The 14,125-nt window shown below is 45.9% G+C and overlaps 1 protein-coding gene across 1 annotated transcript in view; it reads right to left on the reverse strand.

Moving 5' to 3' along the window:
* Positions 1-14,125, reverse strand: part of LOC119450239 (elongation of very long chain fatty acids protein 4) — a 75,184-nt gene that overhangs the window by 26,070 nt on the left and 34,989 nt on the right. The window contains exons 3-4 of the mRNA XM_037713622.2: positions 1,893-2,009; positions 383-570 (exon numbers count right to left, since the gene is read on the reverse strand). Coding sequence (XP_037569550.1) covers positions 383-570; positions 1,893-1,980 — 276 coding nt within the window. The 5' untranslated portion in view covers positions 1,981-2,009. The remainder of the gene's footprint in view (positions 1-382; positions 571-1,892; positions 2,010-14,125) is intronic.

Genomic DNA, 14,125 nt, shown 5'->3' on the forward strand with positions numbered 1-14,125 from the left:
AGGTATACTACATGGCTTGATGAAACCTCTATGTTTGATACGGCATTTTATGGTGGCGCCATCTGGAATTACTCGGCGAATGACGGTTCTTGCCTCCGAGATATTGGTGCACACATTTGGGGAGGTGTTCCACCCGCCTTTTCTTTTGTATGTGTTTGCGTGGTTAGACATCTGACACACGAACGGCTTCAGACAAGATGACACGAACCGATGCAACCACAAAGTATAACTTGTCATCGCAAGCGAAATTTTGTGCGACTACTTATCTCGGAGGCACGTATGACACACAAGGAGCTTCAGACAATGGAGCTTCACGAACCAGTGAACGCACTAAGCATAACTTGCAATCGCGAGCAAATGTAGTGGTAAGCACCGCTCATACCTCTATGGCGATATACAGGTTGAGTGCAGCGACTGAGAAGTTGTAGATGATGAGAAAGGGCTTCAGTTGGAAGGGCGGCCTCGAAGCCATGATGCGGGGCCCGTACCGAACCACGCACAGGTAGGCCGCGATGATCAGCAGCATCGGGATCGGCGACTTGACCAGCAGCCAGTTCTCCGTCCGCCGATCTGCGCCGGCGCACAGCGGCATGTGTGTTTCTTAGCGTAGCAACAACTTCAAAGCTAGTTAGGTGTGTTCGAATTGTATTTTTGAACAGAATACAAATATTCCGAGAAATTAGGGTTCTAACATTGCCTCCGAATATTTCCTTCAGAAAACAAACATAAAATAACGCCCCGCATCATTACTAACATGCTGATGGATCTTTCACCTAGCTGGTGTAGGAAATCCAAAGACAGCGTAAGGAAGAGATATCCTCCGTCGGGCAACTGTGCTGAAAAAGAAAGATATCACTTCACCTCCGAAACCGCTGCCTCTGATTTATATAATAAATTTTGAATATTGCACACCCCCAGTAACAATATTTAAAATGAAACTTTAGCTCGGGGCCATATCTGATTTCTCATATTAAAACCATATAAAATGCAGAAATGCCTTTAATAGACGGCCGCTGAACCGATTTCAATGAAATTTGTTGCACTGAAAAGAGAAATCAGTTACACCTCCTAAGAAAGCAAAATTGCTGTATATATCCACAACTGCAAAACAAAAATCGTCAGATATCGGTAAATTTCAGGGGGGAAATGAAGCACGGTGTTTATTACTGCGGAAATTCTGCACGAAATATTGGTATCAGATTTCAGTAATCGGCATTTGTTAGGTCGTCTAAAGCTGTGAAATGTGGTGTATTAGTTTACAGTCTACTTGAAATCATAGCATCGTTTAGCTGAACTTTGCAAAAGTCCTCCTCGCAAACTCTTGGTGGAGCTCAATGTGGTGTGCAATAAAACAGATTTTTTTCTTCCCCTTTGAATGCTCCAGTATAATTATAGTTTACAGATTTGTGCGTCCGCTTATGAAACCTACTTGCGCTTGTAAAATCGCACATGACCATGACACGCATTCACACCAGCCTTTTTGCCCTAAAAATACTACATTGACATTTCACAAATGCTCGTATGAACACGTTCTGTGAAAACGCTACCTATGAAGATCCGCGTTTTCTCCCTAATATCATTGTTTCCTCTCGATGACAGCGCTATCACCGCTTGTTGTTATGAAACACGCACGAATCTTATTATTAGGCAATAAATTCGTGACTTTGGTACAAGATCTTGTTGGCTGGTTGACTGAAAGCGGATCATTTAAAAGTGCAACGTGAGACAGTGCAACAAGGCGATTCAGAAAGGGAGGCGAAACAGGACACAAGCCCGCAATGTGTTAGCCACTCCGCGCACGATGCCGTCTCCTTCTGATACGATTATTGCAAATCGGGAACTAGGAGCCGCAAAGGTATTCTCGTCACGGTCTCCAGAGTTAGATCGCTTACCGGCGAATGATGTGCACCATAGGTAAGTCTGGTAGAAGCTGGTGAAAGGCCAGAGCAGCACGGTCAACGCCTGCTGCGCTAGCTCCATGGTGCGCCCCTGTCAGCTGGCAGCAGACCCTGCAGCAAACCATAGGTCGACGACCGCGTCACCACATGTTCACGCCCGATGCGATTCGAGTCGCCCGTCAACGTACGGAGAAAACTTTGGATACGCATTGTAGAAAGTATTTCGGAAATTGGTGTGCTCTTTCAAGGTTATTAACAGTGATTGAGTAACATCAAAGTACACAACAATAACTAGTTTAGTTCATGTTTACTGCTTAATCACCACTGCTGTGTGTACGAGTCGTGTAGAGGTGGACATCGATAACTGCGTCAGATATGCTTGTCACTTTTGAAAGAGGAGAAAATTTATTTCGGAAAAGGCAGACACACCGATTTGAGATACGCTGCTCCATCTTGCTGCTCTGCACTTGGTGAAGGGAAGGAAGAGAGGGTTAGGGTAAGTTGACGATGAGAGCAAATATTAGGGCGGTAATATATACAGTAATAATACGGTAATAATATGGTAATAATATGTAATATATAAATATATATCCGTTGAAGTACTATCGTTCACACACTTGGGAACCGAATACCGTAAATTTATTTCTGCCTCGACTGCAGATTGAGCTAACGCTTACGAGTGACGGTACGTTGCACGTAATAGCTTAGCGTGTGTCTTCGGTGCAAACGGCAGACCTCCGCTCCTAAGATCCTGCGTAACGTTTTCGGTTGTATATTTCGACGGCGGCCCCTTACGTATTTCTTCAGTGCCTTTTCAAATAGCGCAGCATGCAAAAACGCGACCGGCTTCTGGGACGAATAAATGCATAAACGCACGGTCAGGAGCCCACGTCTGCTCGAGGATTCCACAAGCGCGCTCACCGTAAGCACAAGGAAACCATTCGTGACCCGCAGTAGCTGTCACATTTCTCCCGAGAGACGTGCGTGACGCTCCTGACAGTGTGCCGGCAGTTTAACGAGCCTGCCTGCGATAGGTTTGTCTTTTTCTTTTTTGTTTTCGTTTTCCAAGTCTCACGTTCAGCTCAGCCATTGCCTCGGTCTCGCAAAGAAAAGCGAGAGGAGCGCACCTATCAGCGAGCTTCCGTCCCAATGGAGTGCCGGCGGCGTTTTCCCGGTCCTCGCTGCTGCCTTGCCTGGTCCTTACCTGGTCCGCGCCGCACGAGGAAGGAAGTGTGCCGGCGTGCGTATCCTGTTCCGCTACTCGAGAGCGCCGCTGGCTGACCGCACCAGCTCGCTCGTCTACCGTAGATTTAGGCGGACACGTGCGCTGAGATACGGGCTGCGCCGCCTGCGCAATGGTTTCGAAACGCCTCGCAATCTTTTTCCGGCGCTTTCGGCAGTCCGCGCTGCAGGAGAACCTCTCAGACTGAGAGCACACTTTCTTAGCAGCCATGGTGAACGGCGCCTTTTTCTCGTTGTACAATGTTGTTGTCATACCCTGAAAGGCCTTTCCCGGCAAAATGCTACAATTAAACCCCTTATGAAAGAAGGAACGTTTGGTAGGGCGATGCATCTCTGCCTGTGGATACAGCTCGCTTTTCGAGTTCCGCTGCTTCGAATATAGCTGCACGGAAAATGCGGAATTGGTACGAAATTGTTATTAATTTCGTCTATATATTGAAAAGTGGTAACAAGTTAGTACCCCAGATAGGCTGTCCTAAAGTTCATTATCTGGTTCAGCTATTTTTGTTCACGGAGCGCATCATTCAATTGGCATCTACGTTTTGACTATAAGTTCCACAGGAATGTAATGGAAAAACTTAAAGCGTGCGTAGTTATTATGCACCATACGAAAACATTATAGCGGGAAATCCTTCACGCGGAGCATATCCGAGCATCGCTTGATTAAATCAGTGCGTAGTTAAGGGTAATAAAGTAGGCCCGCGTGCATCTTTGGAGTTTAACGCTCATCTATTACATCGGGAGTTAAAAATTACCGCCATTGAGGCGGGTTTGCTGGTGGGGTGATGAAAGTGTAGATGACGGATAATGTGCAACGCATTTGTGTACGTATCCAGCACTTACAGCCGCACACCTCTGCTGTCAAACTACTTTTCCGAGCGCTCAGCATCATGAAGAAGCTTAATTAGCTGCAATTAGCTCGAGTATCTGCGAAACTTTTCGTGACAGAGCAAAAGTTTAGGTGTCTTGCTCCGAGTTGATGCTATAGAGAGAGAGAGTTGTAGCTTTCTATAGTAGTTCATCTTACGGTCACATTTGAAAAAATGGCACGCGACTTATACATAGGTATTTATGATTGAATAGAAAGAGGGTCTTCTCCTATAGGCCCTGTCACTTCGTTCATGTTTGTGCTTCTGCGGATAAGTGACGCCTTTTGTTCATTCATTTATTCACCAGTAATTGACGCACATTGTGCACTAAATCTACAAACAAAACATACAGAATGTTAGTATGCATAGTATCACCCTTAAGCGACAAGGCCCGATGATATTTCAATCTTCTTCCGCTCACGTAAACGAAGACCCGGCGCAAGTTATGCGCTATTTTCGCGCATTAAGAACCACCAAAAGGGCTCAGTAAATGAATTATTGTCCTGTTTTTTTTCCGCACAGAGTCTCAAAACCGTTCGCAGCTCTTTTGCGACAAGAACAATATACGGTGCCGTTTAAGACATCAAACTCTTTCATCTTTTGCATACGTGTACCTTATTAGACCTTCTCCTTATTTTTGGCGTCTAATTGTGGCGTTAATTTTATTTATTCGCGTTCATATGTGCCTACCACATTTCCTTTCATATCATCTATTTCGGGATATGAACCGGTGATCTTGATGGCATTTATGTAGCGGAGCTGACACCTTCTTGTTTTCGCTCTTTCTCTCAACCGGACTCGAAACAACCGCGAATATCTCGCGCCACAAAGCACACCAAACGGGCGCGTGCTCATTCTGTCTTTCCTCCATGCACTCACTTAGCCTTTCAACCCTCCCACAAACCTTCCCTCCTCCTCCTCCGTCTCTCTCTTCCAAAGTAGCTGTACTCGAGGAGACTTTGCCGTACTAGCATATACTTCAAACAACCCCACCCCGACTCAGGTGGGCTTGGAAATCCCGCACCGTGGAGTACCGGAACTTGGCAAACCTCCTTCCATCATTCTCTTCGAAGAAAGGCACGCGCGTTCTTCCTCGCGGACAAAAGGAGTGACCGGCAGCGGCAATTGAGCAAGCACCCGTGGTACATCCGCACCGGTTCCTGGTCGTCACGGGGCCCGCGGCGGCGGGTCGACCACCTCCGCCGGCGGCTTGACCTCGTTTCCTCGGAGACTCGCGAGCGGAGGCCCAAAAATAGGGCCCGCAGCGGGGAAAGCGACCCACATTCTCTCGACGAGGGGGACCCTCCTTTCCCCTTCTTTCCTCTCGCTGCCTCCGAAAGCGGCCGGCTGTCTTGACAGCATCCGAGCATTGTCAAGGGCACGGCTTCCGCGCCGCGAACGAGGTGCTTCCGCGACCCTGTCGACGCGGGGTCGGGACGGGGGGCGGCGACAACGACACGTCATGCACGCTTGCCCACTGGGTCTGAGTATGTTGCCCCGCGCTTTTTTTTTTCTTCTTTTCTTTTTTGTTCACTCTTTTTGTTGAAGAAGAAACGAAAGTACCTAGCACCTTGTACACCTGAGACCGTTACGTCAAGCGACGATGACAAGGAGGCAAACAAGCAACTGTGCCTTCCAGGCCTGTAGAAAGGCGGCGAGCACTCGAGCATCGTAGATGAACCTAGTAGTTAAACGAGAACCCTATAGAAGGTCCTTTTACGCTGAAATGCCATGGAAAAAAGCAGGACCTTCGGACCCCCAAGCGATCCGGCGAGTTCGATATCAGGGAGGGAAAATGCCCTAACCCACGCCACCGGTAACGCTTAAACGTTCGCGCGTTACACATTATTTGTGTTTTGTTTTGTTCTGTCTGTGCCTCCGTCATTTCTTTGTTTCCTCTTTTCTTTCCTCCTATTTTCATTTCCTCTATTCCCTCCCCCTGAAAGAGTAGGCAGGCGTTGTGCCCCTCTTGCTCCCTCCCTATTTCCTTCGTGTTCTTGTGTGTATAAGTGAACAAACCAAATAATAATAATGCACACCCGTAACCTTCCTGCAAGGCTTTCTCGCCTTTTTTTCATTTTTTTACTGTTTTTCTAATAAAATAAAAATACCCTAAGAAAGGATTTTTACAGTGCTTCCAAAATCTAGGGCAAAAAATTTTTTTTCATGGTATTTTTTTTTCACGCCTTCAAAATGTCCGGAAATTTTAATCTCTAAGTTGCGCTCAAGGCCTTGACCTTGCGATTAACGCTTTCCCGTCGCGTCTTATTATGTGCGGTTGAAATAAATAAAGAAAATGACAAAAAAAAAGAGAGAGAGAAAGAAGGCTTCCTGTGGAAGTGGGTATGACCCAGCAACAAAGGGCAAACGAACAACAAACAAACAAACACACTGCCTGAACTGAGCCTGTAAGTATTCAATATTTTTGCCTCAACAAATTACAATGGAATGAGTGTAAGTTGCCAAATTGAATGAGTGCACAAATAAACCGCACGACTTTTGACATGATTTGACGATTCAGTTCGATTTTAGCGAATAAAGCAAGAACATTACAGCTTGGGTGAGGGGGATTTGTCCTTGGTTATTATTATCACGGACTCTTAGTACAAGCACCATCAATATAAATTGAAATGTGAACAGAAAAAAGGTGAGCAGAACGCCTGTTGCACATAATTAGTACACGAGAGCGCGATGTGCAGTCCATTTGTAGCAGATTTTAAGCGTTGTGAAGTCTCAAATATATACGCTACACAGCGTAAATTAGGTGACGGTTACAGATGAATACGAATGTGGAAACGCGACTACGCATTCCAGTCGTTCGCGAGGCTTTCAATTTAGGCTGATAAACAGAACATGGCGTGAGGTGGCAGCGCTGGAGGAACCACAAAGAGTACCAAAATCCGTACACTGAGGTTTCTTTATTTTATTTTTTACAGCGATAGCTATTATTGGCTCACTCCACTGGCAGTTTTGATATCCGCTGCCGTCCGTCGTTGGAATAGTACCAACCTCTACGAGAAAATTACGAAGATAGTTCATTAGTTCTCACCGTGCCGCGAGGATTCGAACTCATGACCAACAGACATGGCAATTCAGGATTCCACTTCTCAGCCACTGTCTTTTTATTTCTTCTATGGTGTTTCTTACAATGAGTAAAATTGTGTATGCAGAGGAAATATTTACACTATTGTAAGCACCAGATGGTGATAACCAATGACAGGACGGCGAGCAGTAAATACAAAAAAAAAAAAAAAAGATCAGCTTCATACAAAGCATCACCCTTCATCGCACTGAAAACAAGAAAGGAGAAGCTAAACACCTTATCAAAAGGGGATATCAATCTGGCTGACATTCACTTTGATCATAAATGTCGAAAGACAGCAAAGCGCGATAGCCGCAGAGTCAACATGGGTCATGGTACAAAAAGTCCCATAAGCAGTAACGTTGCATACACCTTGCAACACAGAGGTTACGAGCAGTACGCCTCCGACTACTTCATTCCGCTTACATAGGAAGTACAAATAGACTTTAAAAATACAAACAAATTAAAATGAAGAAAATAAAAAAGCACTCTTGCGCGCGAGCATTAACACCCGCAAGGAGAATAAGATCTTGACATTCAGGCAAGATTTCCTCTCTTGCAATGCCTCCTCTGCTGTCATCACAGGGTTCTGAATCCTTTTACACACCGTGGCCATTATGACTGCAAAATTATTTATTTTATTTTTATTTATTTTATTGCGACAGCAGTTAAGGGATCGAAATTGTGTTTGCCTTGTCCGTTCACTTCGTTACTCTGACGACGACCACTGTCATCGTCGACCTTGTTTTATCGTCATCAGGCTGCTTCCTGATACTGAGTTTCACGTAGGGAGAAAAAATAGAAGGGGAAAAAAATGTCCCTAACAAATGTCAATGCAGCAGCATGCACATGAGAGCCGGAAACGCTACCCTATGCGCTATCGCATGTTTTTCTTTTTTTTTTTTTTTTGCAACGAAGCTGTAAGCCTCTAGCTGATCAGAATTTTCCGTGTCTGCATGCGCCGCTCTCGCTCACACAAAAATCTGGGCCGATCCCGGAGACAGCGCAAAGAAGCTGAAAGCGCATAGTGTGATGCTTCTCCAAGATGCATCCCATGACGTCATCAGATGACATCATCACTTGACGAAGACGTCATCGCCTGAAGTCGCCTTTGACGCGAGTACGTCATCAGATTACGTCATCAGGCGATAGCGTCACGTGACGATCCGAAGCGATCATGTGTGCAGCTTGTGTGTTGGCCGCACTTTACGAATTTTCCAACGCAATTTACTTTGATAAATTCAATTAGATCAATAACGCACTTGCGTTTGACGGAGGGCCTATGAGACTGAGGATGTATGCTGCACTTCCGCACACGTGCGTGCGCGCGTGGCGCACGTCGCTTGTGGTGGTGGTGATTGTCTAACGTCATCTAACTTAGGCAACAGTTTCGCTGTACATACATATACACAGGGTTGAATGGAGGCGGATTTTTTTTTCGTTCCTTTTTTTCTTTCATGCTGTAAATGGTATATATTTACAGGGATTGTATACACCTTATACAGTATTGAGAGCACCAAACTGTTGTATCCAATGGCAGGAAAGCAAGCAGTACATATATACAAAATTAAATTCATACAAAGCAACCATTCGTCGTGCTAAAACTGGAAAGGAGAAGCTAAACACCTAATTAAAACAGGAAGAAGAGGAAGTTGATTCCGTCCAATCCCTGTGCTGTCTCATCTTAATGTTCAATTTTTCTGACTGAAAAAATACTATTACCCTGCTAATTATTATAGCTTTATACCTACCAGATTAGCATTCATTTCACTGAAGTTGGTTTCTCCAAATTCTTCATTAACTTGTATTTATTCTCCCCTTGATTATAACCTCTTTTAAAATTTTGCCATCAATTTCGGCCTATCCCCCTTAGTGGATACGAGCCATAAAATAGGTCCCATCATCATCATCATCATCATCATCATCATCATCATCATCATATTAATATAGTAGCTGATTCTTTAGCACGAGCCTCTTTAAATGGTCCGGCGATATCTCTGCTGCCAGCAACTGCGCATATCACTGCGGCTAGGTATAGGCAGTTTTATTGCGATAGCAATTATATGAGCACTCCAAGCGCGTTTCTGTATTCGCCGTGATGTTCCGTACAAAGTCCAAACACGATAACATCGTCGCCGCGCGCCGTACGCTCTATGTGCGAGTGAAAGCTTGCGAGGGTCAGCCGACGATCACGGCTCAATCTCGCGCGCGCGAGGGAGAAAGGCGAGGTGGAAGCGCGCCGCCTTCTGTCACGCGCGAGGCGCGCGGAGGCGAGGGCGTTCCATGAGACAGACCGAACAAAACGGAGAAGAAAAAAAGATGACAGATGACAACACAACATTAAATTGCGATATACTGATTTTCCCAGCCTGAAAGCCACTTAAGGAACCCAGATGGCAGTGACGCCATCACACAGCGGACCGGCTAAAGCAGTCAAACCATCAAACAGAGACCCCGTAAACAAAACGACTGCGGAACTGCCGGAAAAGCAAAATTATGCATCTCCAATGACGAGAACTCGACCGCTTCACCACGAAACACTGCAGGAGGGCTGTCACCAAGTACTGCGTGCCCTCTTTATGACTCTGCGATCGCACATTGCGAAGATTCCGACGAGCTCCACGGAGGATTTGCTAGAAGCAGCGATGGCTTTAGAGTCATTGATCCTAAGCTGCACTTTACCTCACAGCGCTTTGCAACATGAATATCGTCAGGGCACCACGTCCCCGTTTCGTCCAAGAGTGCTGCTTCTGATGCAATGGAACTGTGAGGGTGTTGCTTGTCATTTACCTGAACCCTTGATTTTTTTACGCAACATGCCAGTGCCAATTATGTTAGGCCTCCTTTTCAGAAGCGTAATGTAGCAGTCATCCTTTATATCCATCAAGTATCGCATAATCTGAAGAAACTAGCTCCTCGGGACAATGTACAAGTTTACAAGACAATGTACAAGTGTTTTCTCAGCACCTAGCAAGTTGGGTAGGTTGTGTAGGACTACTGACCCGACTGAGAAAGTAAAGAAAAGCTGCAATAAGCAGCGCAAAAATAGGTTCACTGAGTGCAAATCGGGCATCGTTTATCGCATTCCGTTGAAGTGCGGCCGATGTTACGTTGGGCAAACGGAACGATGCGTGAATGAACGGCTCAAGGAGCCTAACTACAAAGTTAACAAAACGCCTTCAGATGGTTTTCTAGCTATTCGTTGCCATACTTGTGGGTGTCTCCCTCTCTTTGATAAAACGCAGATATTTGGAAGTAGCAAGTGTGAACTAACCCGTCTAATAATCGAGAGTGAGCAGATAGACTATCATGGTGACTCTTGTATCACTAAGACTTCCCTAGCGTTGAGTGACAAAAAACTTACTTTTTTGCGCATGTACAATTAAAATTTCGTTGCTATTTGTACGCCCTGTCTTGTCACTTTGCTATCCGCGAGCAATATGGCTCACGTGGTCGGTGACGGGCTTCCATGGCACTATATTGTTAGGCGTGGTCAAGGCAGTAAACTTCATTGTTGTGAGTAGCGCCTGTGTGTTCGCACGTCTCCTTCTTTGTCCTCGTCCTTCTAAGCGCTGAAATACTGCCTTCATGTTTGTCTCAGTCATCATCAGGCAGTTATAAGTGCTAGGTGTCAATGGTGATCTTTTGCACTTCACTCACACATTTCTGAATGATCGCCGCATAAGAGTTAGTGTTTGTAACATTTTGAGTGATGAAGTACGTATTTTTCACGGCGCACCACATCGTCATGGCTAGTCTCCCACGCACATTAGGTCTTCGAAGTCGAGTGAAGATGTCCATTTATGCGGATGACATCTGTATATGCGTCTCTGGCTACCGGCACCATCGTCTCGCATGAATAGCCTCGGGAGCTGTAAGCGCTATTAAGGTCCACTTGCCAACGCTTGGCCTAACGCTATTAGCGGCAAAATCGTCATTTGCCTTATTTCCTGGGATGAAGCGAAAAGCTACACGCTTGAAGTTGAGTTTAGGTGGCTACCCTATACGACAAGTTACGAGTGTTCTATTTCTGGGCATTACTCCAGACCCCAGGCTACAATTACGTCGCGCTGTTGAAAACGTTACGTGGTCATCATCACAGAGGATCCATGCGTACGTCGCTGGCATACGCTGGGGTAACAACCCGACATCCATGCTACGGTTACACTCAGCGTTGTTTACCAGTAGGATACTATACCAACTTCCTGTAATGTCGTCATCGGTAAGCCAGTACGAGTGTATATAGAGACAATACACTTGAGAAGGCCTTCGAGCATGTCTAGAAGTTCCTCAGCCAGGAACTGACATCCCCGTTCTGGCGTTATTCAAGATGTTATTCATGTGAAGTACTAGTGGTGTACTTCACTCGTGAGCGTTTGACACTGTGACAGTCGAAGAGTTCTTCGATGATGGGAAACTTCTATATAGTGTAATCGCTGAATTAAACAAGCACTTCCTAGTTGGGCGGTCGCTTTTGATCACGTTGGTTTGTAAACTGAAGTAGACGCGATATAAATTAGGTGTTGCGTCTGATGCATTGCTTCGGAGGTGTGCTTCCGTAATGCGATTTTTCGCAACTACGTCCGGCCTGGAGGACATTCACGCATACCTTTTAATGCGCAGAATTCTTTGGCTCATCGTCCCTAGCACATTGCGGCAGGTAGGTAGGTAGGTTCCTGTCTGGCCTCGTTTCATAAAAAAGAAAATAAAGTATCTGATGGTGGGATCGAACTTGTGACACCGAGCACAGTATCCCAATGCTCTAAACCTCACGTCACGATCGCATTTTTAGAGCGCAGCTCGTAGGCGCGCGCTCCTGCGTTGAGCGTCGGCGTCCCTCGGCGTAACCGAACGAACGAGCACAGCGAAGAATGAAAGCGCGAACGCGGAGTGCAGCGGGGGATGAAAGACGGCGATAGCGAAGAGAGTGCGATGAGGAAAGCGGAGGAGGAGGGCACAGCGGAAGGACGAGGAGGAAAGCGGAGGAGGAGAGTATGGCGAAAGCCTGAGAAGAAAAGTGTAGTACCGCGCGAGACATGTTCTGAGGCGATGATCGCTGCGAGATGGCGCCAGAGTAGCGCGCGTCATCTTTTCACCGATGGCGCCATCGATAAGGCATGCGGCGAGCGCGTCCACCGATGCCATATATGGAAACAAAGCGCTGCATGAGCGGACGTCTGTCTACGGCGGCTGCTGGGAATCGCGCCCACGCCTCACCCACGCGCTGCCTCTCACGATCTCCCGATTAGCGAGGCAGTCGCGCCAAACTTCGCTCCGTTTTCAACGTGCCGCACGAGACAGGTTGTCCGCGCCAGCCAATATAACGCGAAATGAGAACACGTATAGAGCTGGGCTCGAATTTCGCATTAGGGATTATCGTAATCTTCGGCGAGTGTTTTCTTTCTCTATTGTCTTATCTAACATTGTAGAGAAACTTCCCAATACCGGCATATAATTCAGTCCCACTCTGATGTAAACATGTTTAGAATTTTTCAGTGTGTAAGCTCGTCAAGGATAGTGACCAAATCTGATGGTTCAGACTGGGTTATTCTAAGCACCTCTCTAAGTTGCAAAACCCTTTCTATAAGGTTTTCTTCTACAGATTTATAAAGTGATGTGCAAATTAGAAGATGAGTAGGAGGAGGAGGAAGGGGAAAACCGTCTATTTAAAATAAATTTAAAAAAAGAACAAGCAGGTTTCTTTCAGCTTGGGCTCCTGCGGCTCTTGCTCTCTCCCGGACCCGCCACACCAGCTGTTAATGGTTGAGTGGGTGAGAAGTGCTTAGAATCCCGTCGCACACATTTTTACGCATATTTCTCTCCGACCAAAGCCAACTAGCTCTTTGAAACGGACTGGATCGATTTCCGACTGTGTAAAACTGTTTTCTTTTTTCCGTGATAAGTATGGCTTCCCAGTCCCCGAAACACCTTGAGATTTTTCCCGTGTTGTCACCACCTCCTTATCCCGCTATGGAAAACATTACATTCGCGGCGAACTGAATCGTTGCAGTTATCAATTCACTAAAAAATTCGTCTTCGTGTGGTACTGACGGCCTTAACTCGAAAGTATTAAAACTAAGCACATCAGCAGTCATTTCTAGAGCGCTGACCTTTCAACAGTCTCTCACAACCGGATCAAACCCTCTGATGGGAAAGTTGGTAAAGTAAATCCCATTTATTAAAAAAAAGGTGACCATATTAATCCTAGAACAACCATCCAATTTCCATCACCAGCCCTTGTTGAAAACTTATGGTAGACATTATATATTCCCACATTGCCACTTTTCTGTCATCCGTCAATTTATTTCGCCTTAATCAGCCCAAATTACGTAAAGACAATTCCTTACACTCAACTTGCTCTCCTCCAACTTGATTTGTACTCTTACCTCGATCTCAACATCCCCACTGACTTTTTGGACTTCGATGGGGCTTTAGATAAAGTGTCACGTGTTTTTCCCCTGCATAAGCTCTCGCACCGGAACCTTCACCGAGCCATCATCAACTGGACCCGTGAATTTATAAGCGATCGCCTTCAGTTTGTTTTCCTTAACTCAATTTCCTCAAATCCCATCTCCTGTTCTACCCGGTGCACCTCAAGGCTCAGTCCTTGGGCCTCTCTTCTTTCTCACATATATTAATGACCTCCCAGACTTATCATCCAACATACGCCTTTTCGCGGACCATTGGGTTTTGTACCAACCCATAACACATTAATTAGACGGCTCTGCTCTTCAGGATGGCGTCCTCTAAACGCAGGCGTGGTGCAGCAAATGGTTCGTGTCCCTCGATGTCAGTAAGTGCTCGCACATGCCCTTTCATCGCCAATATGTAGTACCCTACTACTCCCTTAACAATTGTAGCTTAACACAGTGTTAGACATTTAAGTACCTAAGAGTGCATACATCGTGTGATTAATCTTGGACGCACTATATTTAATCAGTTACAGTAATTCCTGCAATCGCATACTAGGTTATCTACGCCGCAACGTCTCGTCAGAATCTCCCTCAGTCAAGCTACTTGAATATAAAACCTTA

Source organism: Dermacentor silvarum, chromosome 4, assembly GCF_013339745.2.
Source record: "Dermacentor silvarum isolate Dsil-2018 chromosome 4, BIME_Dsil_1.4, whole genome shotgun sequence".
Classification (NCBI taxonomy): Eukaryota; Metazoa; Arthropoda; class Arachnida; order Ixodida; family Ixodidae; genus Dermacentor; species Dermacentor silvarum.